Below are 16,897 nucleotides of genomic sequence, written 5' to 3'. Positions count from 1 at the left end.
AGCTATTGTGAATAAAATGTAGTAGTACTTCTAAGTTTAAAGAGATGGCAGCACTATATACTCAAAGAATTTCGTTTTCAGTTCTGTGATCAACTATTGGTGATATTTGTTTACAAAGAACTCACGAAGTAAATGAAATTATAAATTATTTTTCTATAGTTAAAAAAATTAAATCATGTAACATATTTTATCAACTAATTCACATTGTGGTTCAATTCTTCGTGTTGTTTAATACAAGGACCAAAAAACTTCAATATTAAAGTTGGAAAAGTATTTAAAAGTTTCTGTGAGTTACATCATTTGCTTCTTAAGTTTTTGGGCAAAAGTAGTTAAAGTGGCTCAAGCAAGGTGACTTTTAAATTGTATCTTATTGATAAACAATCGTATTTAAAATACATAATTTTTTATTTTTTCAACTGAATGACACACAGAGATTTTATTTTCAATATTTATTTGTTGCAATATTAAGACACATAATGTTATAAGTTACATGATAAAACTAAATTTCGTTTTTCTCGAAAGCCGACGATGTTTACTTAATTTCTTTTCCGAATCCTTATAAATTTCCCCTTATGGGACTTTTTAGTTGAAATGTCCATATCTATGAGGGTAAACCCATAAAACTTTCCAACAAATAAACACTGTGCAAATATTTTTTTTTTTAACAATTTATGATCAAATTCTTTTTCTTTATTAATCTATTATTTCATTTATACTGAAAAAGAAGGTTTTTGATTCTATATTTTTATTTTGCTGAAAGTTAAATTTATAAATCATGATCATTTTTAAATATAAAAGTTAAATGTATAACTCATGTCATTCTCAGGTTCCTACTTTTTACGCAACAATATTTATTTCAGTGTTGTAAAGGAAAATTATTATTCTATATGTAGGTAGTATATTTTATCGTTTAATTAACTTTTAATTAAATTTCAGTTTTAGATGTTCCATCTTTGCCTGATTCTCCAATTCGAAGGAGAGTAGTTGAAAGAGCTAATCTAGATATTACAGAAGGTAATATACATTTTATTTCTCTTTTTTTCTTTAATTTTGAGATATTTTTAACTTTCGTTTTTTTATTCAGTGAAAAGATTATTGAATCTAAATTTGAATTTTCAAAATGACATAAATATTGAAAGAGCTAATCTAGATATTACTGAAAGTAATATGCATTTTATTTCTAATTTTTTCTTTAGCTTTAAAATATTCTTAATTTAAGTTTTTTTTTTTTATTCAATCTCATAATTTTCATTTAATTGTTGTTTTTGTTTTTTCTTTTAATTTAATAAAAAGATTATTGAATCTAAATTTGAATTGTTAAAATGTCATAAATATTGAAGGAGAGAAGTTGAAACAGCTAATCTAGATATTAGAGAAAGTAATATGCAATTTATTTCTCATTTTTTCTTTTTTTTTAAAAAAAATATTATTAAATAAAAATATTATTAATAATATTTTATAATATTATTATAAAATATTATTATGTTTGTTATTTAATCAAATAATTTTCATTTAATTGCATTTTTTAAACATATCAAAATAAATAAAAAGATTTTTGAATCTAAATTATTTGAATTTTCAAAATGATGTTATCCTTCTGAATCTTATAACATTACCTTTCTGACATTATCTTATTGAAGGTCTTTTAGCTATATCAAGTTTTTTAAGCCTTTTTCACCCTAAAATTTTTTTTAAATATAATTATTAATAAGTCTGAAGGCAATGTTTGATTTCTAGATTTTGTTGCAGCTGTTGTAAATATATCAAAAGGTGAAGCATGTTAAATGCCTGAGTCTTCCAAAATCCAGTTGTATATAGTGCATGCGTATAATCTAAATGCATTTTTTTTATGCCATACTTATATTTGTATTATTTTAATTTGTATCACATTTAATATTTTGTTATTAAACTTAATTTTAGAAATTCAAAGGAATAGAGAATTTTACAGAAATGCTGATGTCCGACCACCATTTACGTATGCATCATTAATAAGACAAGTAAGATACTGCTTTTATTCATTTTTGTCTGCAAACTAACTTCCATTCAAATATTAAACATACCGTTGATAAAAAAATATGCTCAGAAAATAGTCTATGATGCTCCTAATTTGATTGTACTTTTTTTTAAAAAAATTTAAATTTTGCATTTTTCTAATTATTTCTATTTTTTTAATCATTAAACAAATAAATGTTTATTTCAGGGCAAAAAGAATACACATTTCTATTTTCTTAACTATCATTATTGTTATTTTAATTGTATGCTTTTTCACTTCTTAATAAATTATTAGATTAAAAAAATTTCCTCATTTAAGCAAATATTGATTTTAATACATTAACATAGTAAGTTTTTTTTTTAACATAATAAGTTTTTGGACCACTTAATGAATACCAAAGTGGACCACTAAATTTTCAGTGTGTTTGGTGCTATTAGTAATTTTATTATTGTATAACATTCTGATTTTTCATCACTTTAGGCCATAATTGAAGCACCAGAAAAGCAGCTTACTCTTAATGAAATTTATAATTGGTTTCAAAACACCTTCTGTTACTTCAGACGGAATGCAGCTACATGGAAGGTACGAGCAATTTTTATATTTCATTATTTTAATTCATAGCTGTCTTCTAACATTGTATACATTGCTCTGATTAGTATCATACTATACTTTTTGGATTTTACTTTTGATTATACTTTTTGATTTTACAAATAACTTACTTATAATTCCATTTCGAATTTAATGTTTTTTTTTATATCATAATCACTTATGTTATAAAAACTGTTCATCAGAAAGAGATTAAAAGTGATTGATAAAATGTAAAAATTTCTTGCATTAAAAAAATTCTTAATATTGTAACCTATTATATATCATAATATCTTATAAAATATGAAACATTTACATTGAAAAATTTTATTCCATAAAAATATATATATATTTTTTAATCTTGCTATTTATTGCAAAGCAGATTTAAATCATCTTAGAGAATCTGCTAGATTTACGTTGTTACAGGCTTTCGATGAAGCCCTTGTTGTCATAATATGCTTCTTTACAATGGGATAACGTAATTTTATGTAATCCTTTTGTAAAGAAACATCATTGTTTTCTATTAATGTTTATATCATTGCTAAAGAATTTATGAAAAAGTTATTGAGGTAAAAATACTATATGTTCATATGACATATCTATTTTTTTCTGTATTACATTTAAATTCATTACTACATGTAAATTCAACACTCATTTATTTTAAAATCAAATGTTTCTTTGTAGTTATTTATTTACACTTTAGCTTTTAACATTGGTTTTCTTAATTAATACAAATTACAATATGTAGTTTTGTTTTGTTTTTTAGTGTGAGTATTGAGATTTTTTAGTTTAATTAAAAAAATGGGATTGCCATGTTAGATTTTCAATAGTTTCTTCTGCATGTTTATTACATTGAGTGGGTTACTTTCTGAACAAAAGAAAACAAAAGCTTTTCTTCTCTGTCTTTTTTTGTACTTGATGCAGGCCATGTTACTAGTTTGCTGCATAAAGTAATTGTTCTTTTCAGGGCAAATTCCGGAACTCTTCCTTCAAGGTACTTTGCCTGTGATTCTTTATTATACCTTGCTGTTTGTTAGTCAAACTGTCTTCATAATTACAAAATTATACTTTTTAATCTTTTTCAAAAATATTGTGGTTTTATTAAATATTTTAGACTAGAAAATTAATAGACCTAAATTATTTTAAAAGCTTTCTTGTTCATTTATATAAATCAGTTTTATAAAAAACTTCTTTTTTTTTTATTTTCTTCATGTCTTATAACAATTTATTTCATATATTTTATGTACTACTTAGAATTATAGGCCAATTTTAATAATTTTACTTAAAATACTGTAAAAAAATTAAACCAAAAAAGCATTTAAATTCAATATAATCTTATCGACTGAGAAAATTTTACAAATTTAATAAAATATATCGCTTAAAAGAGTTCTTCTAGTCAATTAATTAGGTATAAACTTGCAAATTATATAAAATTGGCAAAAAATTGTCTTTGTAGTTATTGTGCCAAACATTCAGCCTGGATTTCTAGTAAACTCTTTAAAACTTTTTCTCTTATATTTTATGAGTCAGATTTTATTTTCACTAAATTTTTTACTAATTTTAAAAAAATTTTAAAACATTATTTATAATTTATCTTATCATACACTCTTTTTTTTGGAAGGGTATAATTTGAATTAAAAAAAAATTTATGATAAGTTTTTTATAGTAATCATTACATGCATGTACGTACCTACACATATATATATATATATATATATATATATATATATATATATATATATATATATATATTTAATCAAAGAGATCTTTTTCTTAAGTTTTCGTACATTCATAAACATTTCTGAAGAAATACATGCTTATAAGTTACTAACATGGTTTATATTTAATTTTTTTTTATTTATTAATTTTATTTATTTTGTTTCTTTCTTTATTTTTTTCCTTCCTTCTATTTATATCTGCTTTATAAAGAACTTTTAAATCTTAAAATATATATGAAGAGAAATATTTGCCTTCATATGAGACATTCAAAAAGTCACTATACAATGTTTTCCTTTCGTTATTATTTCTCAGTTACTTTTACCAAACCCAATAAACAACAAATTTTCGTATGAAAGCTTTTAAAATATTTGTTTTATTTAAAAATCATTTCAAAATTTACAAACTCTTCTGCTTCTCCTTTTTCAAAATTATTTCTTCTCAGTCTTTATTTACCTCTTTGGCAAGTGACACACTCAATGATAAAACTGCAGATGTTAATGGAACTACTTTAAAAAAAAAAATTTAAAAAGTAAATTGATAAATGTAGTTATGGACACAGTGACAACTTTTGTTTGATGCTATTCTTACACAAGATAATCTCTATGTAAGTATCGAATTCATGAATGCTGTCGTTTTGTGACCTAGAACCTAGTTGCCCTACTAAATGTTTTACCTAATTGTTTTATTTGTATATTTATAGTATAGATAGTATTTGTGTTTCGATTTTATTTTTAGCTGCTTTGAAACAATATTTCTCTATTTTATACACTTTAAAGTACAAGGAAAGTTTTTTATTACAGTATTACAGACGTGACTGATCTTTTTGGAAAAATGTCACTATCTGAACTGAGAAAAATTGTGTTTGCCACTTTTATTTTTTTTCTGCTAAAAACCATATAAAAAAAGTTTTATTTGCAGGCTAATTATAGAATTTTTATGCATATAGCTTTTTTTTCTTCACCTAAGCACTGAGTAATGGAAATTAAAATAAAATGTATATGAAATAAAACATATATTTATGCATAAATCTATACATTATAACTATATATACTATAGAGCACCAATTATCTGGACCAAACTAGATCTAGATAACAAAAAATCCAGATAATTTGATTTCTTTAACAAATGACTATGAGAATGTCTTTAAGTAACTTAATTTCACAATTTTTCCAAGCTTAGGATTGACACTTGTAGTAATGACTATTAAAGCATATTACAAATTGCATATTTAAAAAAGATTTTTTTTTAATATTATTAGAAAGCTGTTTCCTTATGAGAAATTACTTATCTCCCACATTGAAGATTTCTTTACCCCTTTCAGATATTCTACGATTGTTTTATTTATTTTGAAGAAGAAGAAGAAAGTGAAAAAAATACATTGTTTTTGATCAATCTACGTAATTGAACAATTTGGTAAATCAGAGTTCGGATAATCGGCGCTTGACTGTCTATATATCAATCGTGCAAAGTTAATTATATTAGGATTAGTGTTAGGAGATGATAGAAAAATTAGGTGTTGATGCATGTCAGTTAATTCCGATTTTGTTATGCTCATAATAAAAACTTAACTTAAGGATTTGGATCATCTTTTTACCACTTACATGCTGTTTTACCACATTCTTGTGCTGGTGTATACAATGCTTTTGTATTCAGCATCATACGAATAGGGTTTTTGTCAAGTTAGATGAAGTTTCTTGTTACGATATTATTATTTCAATTTTTGCACTGCAACAGCTGTGATAAGTAATGAATACAAAACAAATAATGACTTTTGAATAATGTCATTTGTTGCAAGCACCATTTTGCTCGTGAAGTATGCAGTAAAGAGCTTATTGACATGAAAAATTTGCATACATAAATAATAGTTATGTTCATAAGATTTTGTATTTGTGTATAGCTTGCGTTCTATGACGAATTGTTTCTATTCTTGATTGACTGATAGATTGATTTAGGAAATTATTTTTACTGAAAATCAAAAATATATTGTTTCAAAGCAGAAGTACAACAAATAGACATTTTATCTTCTTATTTATACATGCTTTAACTGTTTGAACTCTGTTTAAAAAGTCTTATTAGTTAGTTAGAGTTAAAAAATTTTCAAATTCATATGCATGCGTCATGCTAGAAAAAGTTATAGTTTACTTAATATCTAAAGACAGAGGAACCCTGCTCATTCAAACTATGAGACAATTGTCTACTTAAATACTAGTTACAAATTTACCAATCCTAAACTCCCATGTAAATAGAGCGAAAAATGATTTCAGACAATAAAATATATTTCAAATTATAATCACATAGCTTAAACTGCGATCATTAATCGATTTTCCAATATTTTTATATCCCTTTTCTTTGAGATTTTAAAGCGGGAGATTTTTATATCGGTACCTATGCCAAGTTTTTGCCTCTTCAGGGCAGTGGTCTAGGAGAAACTAAACAAAACTTCCTAGAAGATAACCAACTTGAACAGTGTGGTTGTCAATATGGCTTTAGCAGTTGTAGTTTGCATAAACGGGTACCGATTCAGAAATATTTCCTTTTGAAGTGAAAAGTTGTGTAGTTTTCTATTTATGAATATCACAATGCTTATTTACCTGATTTTCTGAATAGAAATTTAGACATTAATGTAACAATGGATTAATGCTTTTATTTTAGCTTCTGTCACAAATCTTACTCATGTGACACAAAAGATAATAAATAATGGAGGTTTGTTTAGCATTGTGAATCTCACATTTGAATTGGTCTTTTTCTGTTCTGCATCATAATAAAAATTAATGTGATCAGTATGAGCTATCGGAGTTATGAAATAAGCAGGGTTCTGCTGCATGTTCTTTTATTTTATTGTAATTTCTAATTAAATAAACTAAATAAGTAAGTTATAAATTTTCATCTTACACCTTAAAAGAAAATTTGAACATAAAAAGGAAAAACTTGTTAAACAAGGAAGGATTTTCATCAAAGACGATGACTTGACCACATATTGGCTTATTAATTTAATAACTGTGACATTGAAACAGTACTCTTAATTATTTAGAATGCAGTTCGTCACAACCTAAGTCTTCACAAATGTTTTATGCGGGTTGAAAATGTTAAAGGAGCCGTTTGGACCGTGGACGAACTAGAGTTCTACAAACGTCGTCCTCAGCGGCTTCAAGAACGAATGTCCGGGTAGGTTTTTGATGTTGTACATATATCTACAAACACTGTACTCATTCAAGTTTTTTTTCTTTTTCCTTCTCCTCTCTCTCCTCACCTTACTTCCTCTTCCTTATCTATATAATAAAATCCCTATAAACCATGGTGATGCCATGTAATTTTGTAACATATTTACCTCCATTCCCTCACCTTGCTTTTTATTTTTATCTAAAATTATCTTTTTGGGCATTTTATGTATATGCATCACCTGTATATATGCTTCTGTTATTGTTTGTGCTGGAATGTTTGTTAATAAATGCTTTTATTTGCTCTGTTCTAATGTTCTGCCTATTTTGCACTTTGTTTGATTCTTTGTGCCATGACCTGTGTTTACCTTTGCCCTTGCCCTTTTTCTTCGCTGGTCGTTGTCCTTACCTCCGTTTCCATGCCCTCTCCCACCCTCCTTCTCTGCACAGAATGCAATACGCACCAATCTGTCTCTTCATAAATGCTTTGTTCGCTATGAGGATGACTTTGGGTCGTGGTGGCGAGTGGATGACCAGGAGTTCGTGAGAAGGCGCCACCTGAGCCGCGGGCGACCCCGAAAATACCCTGACTCTGACATCCCCTCCTCACAGTAAGCCTGCTGTTTGTTTTTTTATTACTTTCCTACTTATTTTCTTTTTGATATCAGTCTTCTTTGCTAACTTTGCCCTCCAGTTGCATGTTGCGCTTGCATGTTGCTTTCCACGATGCTCTACTGATTTCGAGCTCTGATTTCCCTTCAGTATATGCCTCACCATTTGTTTTCATGAAGTAAATTTATTAATTTTTAATTGTCTTTTTCAGGGGTTTATTTCATTTGGGTGTGTTATAATTAATATTCCGTGACACTTAATTAAAAAATTATATTGTTTTTTTGGCACTTCAAGATAAGAGTTTGGTTTCAAAACCAACTTAAATCCATTGTTATAAGTTTTATATATAAGAAAAAGAATCTCTCTTCAGTATAGTAAAAAATATTAACTGCCATAGCATTTCATTTTGGTCAAACGTTTTTCTTTAAGTAAAACTTTAAATTGTTTTAAAATAGTTTTGATATCCCAAACTGTTATCTTCTCTAAAAAAAAAATTTTTTTAATGCTCTAGATTGCTTTAATTTTGGCCAACAATTAAGCAATTGTAGATATTACAGCAATAAATAGTTTATATTATGGCAAACATATTTTTTAATTATAATTTGTAATTGTTCTAAAATAGTTTTGATTTCACAAACTGTTATCTTTTATATAAATTTTTTAAAAAGAATGTTCTAGATTACTTTAATTTTTATGCAAATATCAGGGGTTTTAATATCACAAAAAAAGAAGAAAAAAAGCTCAACTTAAAGGTTTGAATATTCATATAACACATCCAAATGAAATAAATGTTATTTACTTTTGTATTAATAACATGAAGATGGAAAAATGTGCTGCAATAGATATAATAATCTAGTTAAGCAGTAACACCTGAATGAAAAATAAACTTAGTATTCCTTACGTAGTCTGAAAAGCTATAATATTATTTGAAGGAATGATGGACTTGTAAAATCATTTTTTTTGCTGTTTGAAAAGTACTGTAAGCCTACAACAGTTAGTAGTAATTTTTTTAGAACTGACAGTTAGTGTAGTCATAGTTAATAGATGCTATAGTAATCATTAAAAATTAGCTTTTTGTAGTAAACACTGATATAGCTGCATTTGTAGTAGTTAGTGGTCCTCTTATAATGACACTAGTAGTCTCTAATAAGTTTTATAAATTGCCATTTAATGAAAGATAACATATTTTGTGTCTTATGTTTTATTGTTTATACATGGACTTTTTTTTTTTTACTTTCTTAGCCAGAAAAGAAATCATTTTTCTTTTTTCACAATTTGGTTGTTTTATTTTGGGTCTCATAATTTATTCTAATTTACGAAATGTAAATTACAAAAAAATATTTAAATAACAAATTTAAATATTTAGAAAAAAATATTTAAATTTCTATTTTTTAAATTACTTTAAATTTTAAATGGAACAAAATTGTTTAATTCATAAATCATCATGAAATTTGATCTTAATCATATGCTCTTTCATGATAAGTGATTATATTTCATTGTAAAAGTGCTATTCTCTAATAAGTTTAAATAAAGATCGCATATTTTTTGTATTATATTTTATTGTTCATACATGGACTTTTTTTTAACTTTCTTAACCTGATAAAAAAAAATCACTGGTTTCTTTTTTTTTTTTTTAAATTTGATTGTTTTAGTTTGATTCATTGCTTATTCCAACTTTTAAAATATAAATTATAAACAAAGATTATTTAAATGAAAATTAAAATTTTAATTAATTTATAAATTAGCATAAAATCAGATCTTTACCGTGTGCTCTTACATGATAGGTGATTATAATTTATTGTAAAAGAGCTACGCATTGAAAATTGGAGAGTTTTATAAGTACATCATATGATCATTTTTGAGCCAAGCTCTAATGATTATAAAATTGTTTTTTATTTTAAGAATTGAAAATATATCCATAAAAAATCTTCATTAAGAGTTTTATTTTTGGCATAAAATAATTCACCCTTAAAAAAGTGATGACAGTGAAGTCAAATTTTTGTTTTAGGAACCAAATTAAAGTTATTAATAGCTAATGTTAACAGTTGTTTAAAGTACTATTAAAAACCAATTTTGTTGACAAAAATACATTGCTCATTTGATCTTCACTGCTATTTTTATGAATATTAAAATTTCTTTTTTTAAGAAATATGTAAAATAAATTAATTGTTTCAAAATTGTTATTATTTTTTACTTTTGTCATTAAATAGTAGGATATTTATTCCAATTTTTGAGACATATAAATAAGATAAGTAAAATCAATTTCAAAATTAATAAGAAGTTGATTTTTTATACTGATCCCTAATTGGTACAACATTTGTTTTAAACATTGAGAAATATCTGAAATTGCAAAATTCTTTAAAATCTATTTAGATTGTTAGGCTTCTGATCCTTTTTGCTCTATATGTCAAGGCCCATTTGTAATGGATGGCCACCATGTTCTCCTTTGGCGTGCCCTCCATGGAGCAACTATCGCTGACCGATACTGGGAAGCAAGGTGTCAAATGAGGAAATGACTGTTTTTAATTTTTATATCCTTGTTCTCTTGAGTTGTGTTATTTTTATCGTGTGTCGATTCCCACTGCCATTAGAAATAATAAAATAATTTAGATTGTTAAAAAAAAACTTGAATTTTTTTTAACTCAGCACTAGTGAATAAAAAATTTATTTTAAATGAAGAGAAATATCTGAAATAAGTATATGGTGTTCTATAGTTTAAATGTATGTCCAATTGTTGATATTATCATTAGTTAGTATTTTAATTTCTATCATTTTGCTCTTAAGTGGAATTATTGTGGTCACTCTCTCTTACAGCAACCGATAAATGTTTAATAACGTACAAAATACTGCCCAATAAATATCTGAGAGAAATTATGTGTGGTGCATCATCTATTTATCAAAATCCAGGAAATTTATAATTCATTTTGGTTGTTGCAGCAATTTATTTCTTATTCAATAGATTTCCCATAGATAACAAATTATGTATGGTATGCCGTTGATTCTCATAACACAACGGTTTTGTAATGCACATAAATTGATATATTAATTTTTTTTATATATAAATATAGCTAACCACAAGTCAAGTCCTGGTTTGAGCAATGCATTTTAAACTACAAATTAGTCGTAGCTTTGAATTCCTACATACTTTGGGTTATACTTATTAATTATCCACTCTATATATTTTTCATTTTTATAAAATTATTTACCGAGTTTTAAACTAATATTTGTCTTAAACTTTAATGTTATGCATCATCAATTAAACAATTCTTTGAACCCATTATAGTAGTCTTCAGTTGCCTGCGCAAGGTCTCGCTCCTCAAGGTATACCTCTAATGCATGGGCAAGGACGAATGGGCAGCCCTCCATTGAGGCAGAGCCCAGGCCTTTATGGTGACTCATTAAATGCCTCATTACAGGTTTGTATATTTGTCGTATTCATACATATTGAGTAATATTTTCAAAACACTTAAATGCACCATCTTATGTCCAATTTACGGTGCGAAGGTTGTTTGTTGAATTTGATTCATTCCTCATTTAAATTATCTTCAATCTAGGTTCTTCTTATTTAAGGGAAACCCTTCTGAGGATTGTTACACGTAATTTGTTTCTTTATAAACATAATTGATTAATAAATTTCACATAATTTTTAAAAAACAAGATCATTACAAAAAAGTGGATATGAAGAGCTGGGCAAACCTGCACAATCTTTGAGAGGAAAATTTTATTAAAGATAGTCAGGAAAGCTGTCAATACCATAAGTGTTGTGTGAGAAGAGCGCACTTTTTGTTCTTAGATAGTTGTTTGCCTATTTTAAGTTTTATACATGCATTTGTCTATAAATATACATGCATATTAAAAATGGCGTAGCTAAAGATATACCTAGAGAAAACTTGTTTGCATAATTTAATAAACCGCGCCATATAAACAAGCAAAAATTGAATCTTTGTGTTCTTGTTTACATTTTTAATGTAGGCTTTTATTAAATGATCTTTTTAAATAAATAAACTAAAATGTATATCTGTTGTTTAAATTTTTAATGTAAACTTTTACGGAAGGATTTTTTTTAATCTAAACTGACTCATCAGTAAAAGTAGAGATAATTGAGAAAACTGTTTTTATATTTTAACAAATATAGTTCAAAATAAGTTCTGAAATTTTAAGTGCCAGGGAAAAAAGTTTTATTTGTGTTTATATTTTAATGTAAACTTTTATAGTTTTCAGTGGGTGTCAATATTTTACCGTACTTTCCATCCTATGATTAAATGTGGTGTCATTATTGACCAAAAATTTTTCATCTTGCAGGCTGCTCTTGCGGAAAGCAACTTGTCCTTCCTAAACTCTGCGATGGCAGGTAGTGGGGCCGTGCCACATACTCCGACTTCAACTCCTACACCTGCTGCCACTCCTGACTGTGTAACTTCCCAATCTCATGGCACATCTGCACTGAGTGAAGCTGAGCGTTACGTTGTAGAAATGATAACACATGGAATGAATAATTCAGCTGTGTAAGTTACCCTAAACAGTAATGTCTTTCATTATTTGGTTCTTCCATAACTCACAAGGTTTATAATACGCCATTAAACCATGCATTTTTTTACATTAAAAACAACCTTTTGTGAAGATATAACTTCACAACTTTCTATTCTATAACTATGTACAAATTAATACATTTGGAAAATAACCAGAACTGATACAAACCAGGTACAAATATTACTGTTAGAGAACAGCTATTTGTGACAGAAACAAGATGCAGAGTTACACAATATATGTCCACAAAATTTATAAGCGTGAAATCAAATTCTAGCTGGCATCAGACATTGAAATCGAGAGTTTATATATTGGGAATGGATTTCAGTATTTGGTAAACAATGCAATAAAAATAACAGCTTAATAAATCCACTTGATGAATTTGTTGCTCTCAATCTCTTTTTGAGCCATTTACAGGATGCAAAAGAAATATAACCGGTGGTAATTTTTTATGAGTACTTCTTTGGCAAAAAATCTTCTATCAAAAAGAACTACCTTAGTAGGAATTATTTGAATGAATAAAAGGGAATTAAAAGAACCTGCAAAACAAAAGAAAGACAATCAAGCAGGTTTTTGTACTTTTATTGTACTCTGACAATCAGCAAAAGCAAATGGAACAGAACATGTCTCTAAGTTCAAAGTAGAAATGTGTAACTTTGAACATAGAGAAATTTTCTACTCTGTTAGAGGAAGCAGGTAAATTGAAGGAACAGGTAAATGTATACCTGAAGCTATTGCTTTTTATAATAACACTAAATTTGATGCAGATATGACGAACCAAATGGCTAGAAAATACAGCAGTTAAACTAAATCTTGTAGATGACCTGTTTATGTATTTTCAACATTTTGGATTTAGTTACTATAAATACTTGACACGGATTTTTATTTCAGTTGGCAGTTTTAATTATTACATGATATAGTGTTTTATTGCCTATGCTAAATTCTGTATTAATTGTAGTCAATTTTAAAAAAAATACAACATCAATTTGAAAAGCAGTAGAAATAAGTATAGATAAAATGTTGGCAGATTTAGTGTTAATTTTAAATAATTCAAATAGCTGCTTCTATGCGAAAGCTCTTAATAAATAGTCTGTGAATAACTAAATAATTACATTTATTCATACTCTCAATTCAAGAATATTACTATGGCAATTCTAATTATATATTTTTTTTCAGCAATGGGTCAAATATTCACATCAAACAAGAGCCAATGTCTGATGAGCCAGGACACATGTGTCCTCCAGACATGCAACATCGAATAGATGAAGATGATCGACATTCTGACGTAAATTCTGATCATCATGACGTCCATGATGAAGATCAAGAAGAGGATATGGAGGAAGCAGAGGACTTATCACTCTCATCATCTATAAACTCTGAGCCTCAGGCTACTACCTGTCCTTAAACGTAATTTAATTAAAGCTTGTGACACCAAGCTATGCCTGAACCTTGTTCGCCGTGCATTTCGTAACATAGAAATTGTTCAAGAGGTGGTCAAGATTTGTGTCTGAATGTTCACAGTTCAATCCCTTTATTTTAGTAAAGTCAGTTCTAGCCACATTGTGTTCCTCAAAAATACTGTTATGATAAAACATGTCCAAAATACAAAAATGGCAGTCCTTCTATAGAAAGCCTTCGGACATATATCTCCCATTAAATTAATAAAAGGACTTGTTACATTTAGCCTTATTTAAATATTATCTAACTCATTTTTTTAATATTCTGTGTTTCTTCAATTACTGTTCTGATAAACTATGTGGAAAATAATTTTTTTTTAAAAAAACAAGTCTTTTGATTAAAAAAAACATCTCAAAATGCAACTCTCATTAAATTAAGAGAAAGGCTTGTTACTTAAAACCTTATTTTAATATTGTATAACCTAGTTCTTAAATGGTAACTCCCGTTAAATTAACAAAATATCTTGTGACATTAAACCTTACTGAAAGTAATATTACAAAACCAATTTTTTCATAAATTATGTAATTACCAGTAGTTAATTCTTGAATTCAGACTTCAAGACTTCAAATTCTTGTTCAGACTTCAAATCGTATGCACCACCTCAATCAAGTCATCTCGTAGCTGATAGCAGCTAAATCAATTTTCCGGCCAAATCAGCTCTCCGAAAGTATTTAGTGAGAGTTTTTCAACTACCTTGGGAAGCGAGAAAATTTGTGTTAATCCACATCAAGGAATACCTCACTTTGATTGCAATATATACCTCACTTACAATTGCAATTGTTATTGCGCCTCCTTCCTCTTAATTTGTTCCTGGGCCCTCACTCAACGAGAGCCATTGCACCGGTGATGAAATTGAACAGTAAGTTAGAAGAAATGAGCATTTTTCTCATTGTTAATTCTAGGCAGTATAAGGGATTGTTCATTTGACTGCCATTAACAGAGATTGTGACATTTTTTTAGAAAAAAAAGGAAGTGATTTTATAGTTAGTCTTGTGAAGTGTTATAGGGATGCATTCATTTTTATAGTTGTAAAGAGATTATGATGAAAGAGCTAAATTGCATTCGAGGACTTTGTCATCCAGTTTTAAAATAGATACAATTTCTTTAATTTCAGTGTACTGTGCTGAGTATGTATACACACACAAATTATATATATATATATACTGAAATTGATTTTTTAATGGAAGTCCATGCCAGAATAAAAAAATCATTCCGTGTAAAACATAATTCTGGTTTATTGTATTATGTGCTTGTCCAGTTTTTGTCTTGTGTTAATTGGCATGTGAATGAAAAAAAAGTAACAAATACATGTTTTGCTAATCCATAATTGAAATAAGAAAGCCTCAGTGTTGCCAAGAAATATATTTTCCTTTCATTAATTTTGCTCATTTTTTTAATAACTAGGCGCTTTTCTTTTGCATTGGATGGAGAAAACTGATTTCTAAGTATAGGATCATTGTCATTTGTATATAGTTATAGCATATAATATTTAATTTTGTATTTGTCAAATGGTTAAGCATGATAAGCTTTTGCCCTGAGCCAATTTTATTTGTCCTTAGAGAAAAAAAAAATATTTATTGTTGTTTAAGCTTATGATTTTAAAAAAAAGATAGCAAACAGAAATTCAATATTAAAATAAATTATATTCAGTAAAGTAAAGTGAAAATTATAAATAAAATTTTAACATTAGAAATTTGTTTACTTATGCATATGGCTGTATTTTTTAAAATTAGAAATATTAAATTAGAACCTATAAAAGTTTCAAAAGCTTATTATAACCTTTTTTGAATTTAATTATACAATTTTAAAATTCCTTTTTATATATTTTTGCAAGTTTAAACTTATTATTAATTAAAGTTGTTTATTACTGACCATTATTTTATTATACAAGGTATTTGGTAAAATCTGACCATTAATGTGTATTTTTAGAAACTATCAAAGAATGAAATAAAGAAAGTATTCATATTGGTGGTTTCAAATTTATATTTAAGTAAGGAGAAAATATAAACGCTATCAAAATTTGGCAAACTAGTGTAAAGGAAGGCAAAGGTAATAAGCATCAGAAGTGGTTTTATAAGAGGTTAAACGTATATGTGTTTTTAATAACCGCTTTTGGACTTATCACTGTTTCCTTTTGCAATCAAAATTTTCCTAGTTGCTTATTACGTTCTCAAATTTTGTTTTTCCTCACTTAAATATTGATTTGTGACCCCCCAATATGTATGTTTTTCAAGTTTTATTTTTGATTAAGATCCTAAACTTACACATTAAGTTTTTGCAGAGCACCATGTATATATATTTATTATCCAATGTTTAATTTAGCTAATTTTAATCCAAAACTAGTATTTTAGACTCTTTTTTTTATTAATTTTTGTCTACCATACCCCTGGGCAATATGATAATTGAATCAACTGCAAAGGCAAAAGTTTTTCATTCTGGTCTTTAAAAATCAGTTTTCCCAAAACATTAAAACTGTTACTATTTTTGTATAGAATTATGTTGTGACAATTCATTTTATTTTTTTGTCTATTTTTGTGCCATGAAGAATAACCCCTGTGAAGCCTCCACTTGTTAAATCGAACACATAGTTTTTTCAATTTCTGTCTTTTAATTAAATATGATCTAATGACTGAGACATTTTTTTTATTTTATTTCTTAAAAAGACTCTTAAAGCAAAAGAAAATACTCATTATTTATTATTATTAAAATGTATAAATGACTGATTTGATTGGATATTCTTGCATTTTATTCTTCTAAATATAATTTAATCTACTGTAAATCAAAAAATCATACATGAAGTTGAATGTTTAAAAAAAAAATATCAGTTAATTTATTAGGATACTTA

The 16,897-nt window shown here is 27.0% G+C and overlaps 1 protein-coding gene across 19 annotated transcripts in view; it reads left to right on the top strand.

Annotated features, from left to right (window-relative positions):
• LOC107437615 (forkhead box protein P4) overlaps positions 1-16,685 on the top strand; it is a 297,109-nt gene extending 280,424 nt beyond the window's left edge. For 10 of the 19 annotated variants that reach the window (XM_071186859.2, XM_087152131.1, XM_087152129.1 and 7 more), the window contains 8 exons: positions 937-1,014; positions 1,921-1,997; positions 2,474-2,575; positions 3,546-3,572; positions 7,329-7,462; positions 11,351-11,483; positions 12,370-12,572; positions 13,771-16,685. In XM_071186859.2, the coding sequence (XP_071042960.1) occupies positions 937-1,014; positions 1,921-1,997; positions 2,474-2,575; positions 3,546-3,572; positions 7,329-7,462; positions 11,351-11,483; positions 12,370-12,572; positions 13,771-13,999 (983 nt within the window). In that variant the 3' untranslated portion in view covers positions 14,000-16,685. The remainder of the gene's footprint in view (positions 1-936; positions 1,015-1,920; positions 1,998-2,473; positions 2,576-3,545; positions 3,573-7,328; positions 7,463-11,350; positions 11,484-12,369; positions 12,573-13,770) is intronic. The other 9 variants (XM_043044143.3, XM_087152137.1, XM_087152134.1 and 6 more) reach the window with 1 other exon arrangement.
• Positions 16,686-16,897: the final 212 nt, after the last annotated feature.

Source organism: Parasteatoda tepidariorum, chromosome 9, assembly GCF_982258835.1.
Source record: "Parasteatoda tepidariorum strain Cologne lab strain chromosome 9, Ptep-v5.0, whole genome shotgun sequence".
Lineage (NCBI taxonomy): Eukaryota > Metazoa > Arthropoda > Arachnida > Araneae > Theridiidae > Parasteatoda > Parasteatoda tepidariorum.
The sequence above is the reverse complement of the archived record's forward strand: the minus strand, read 5'-3'. Positions and strand labels throughout refer to the sequence as shown.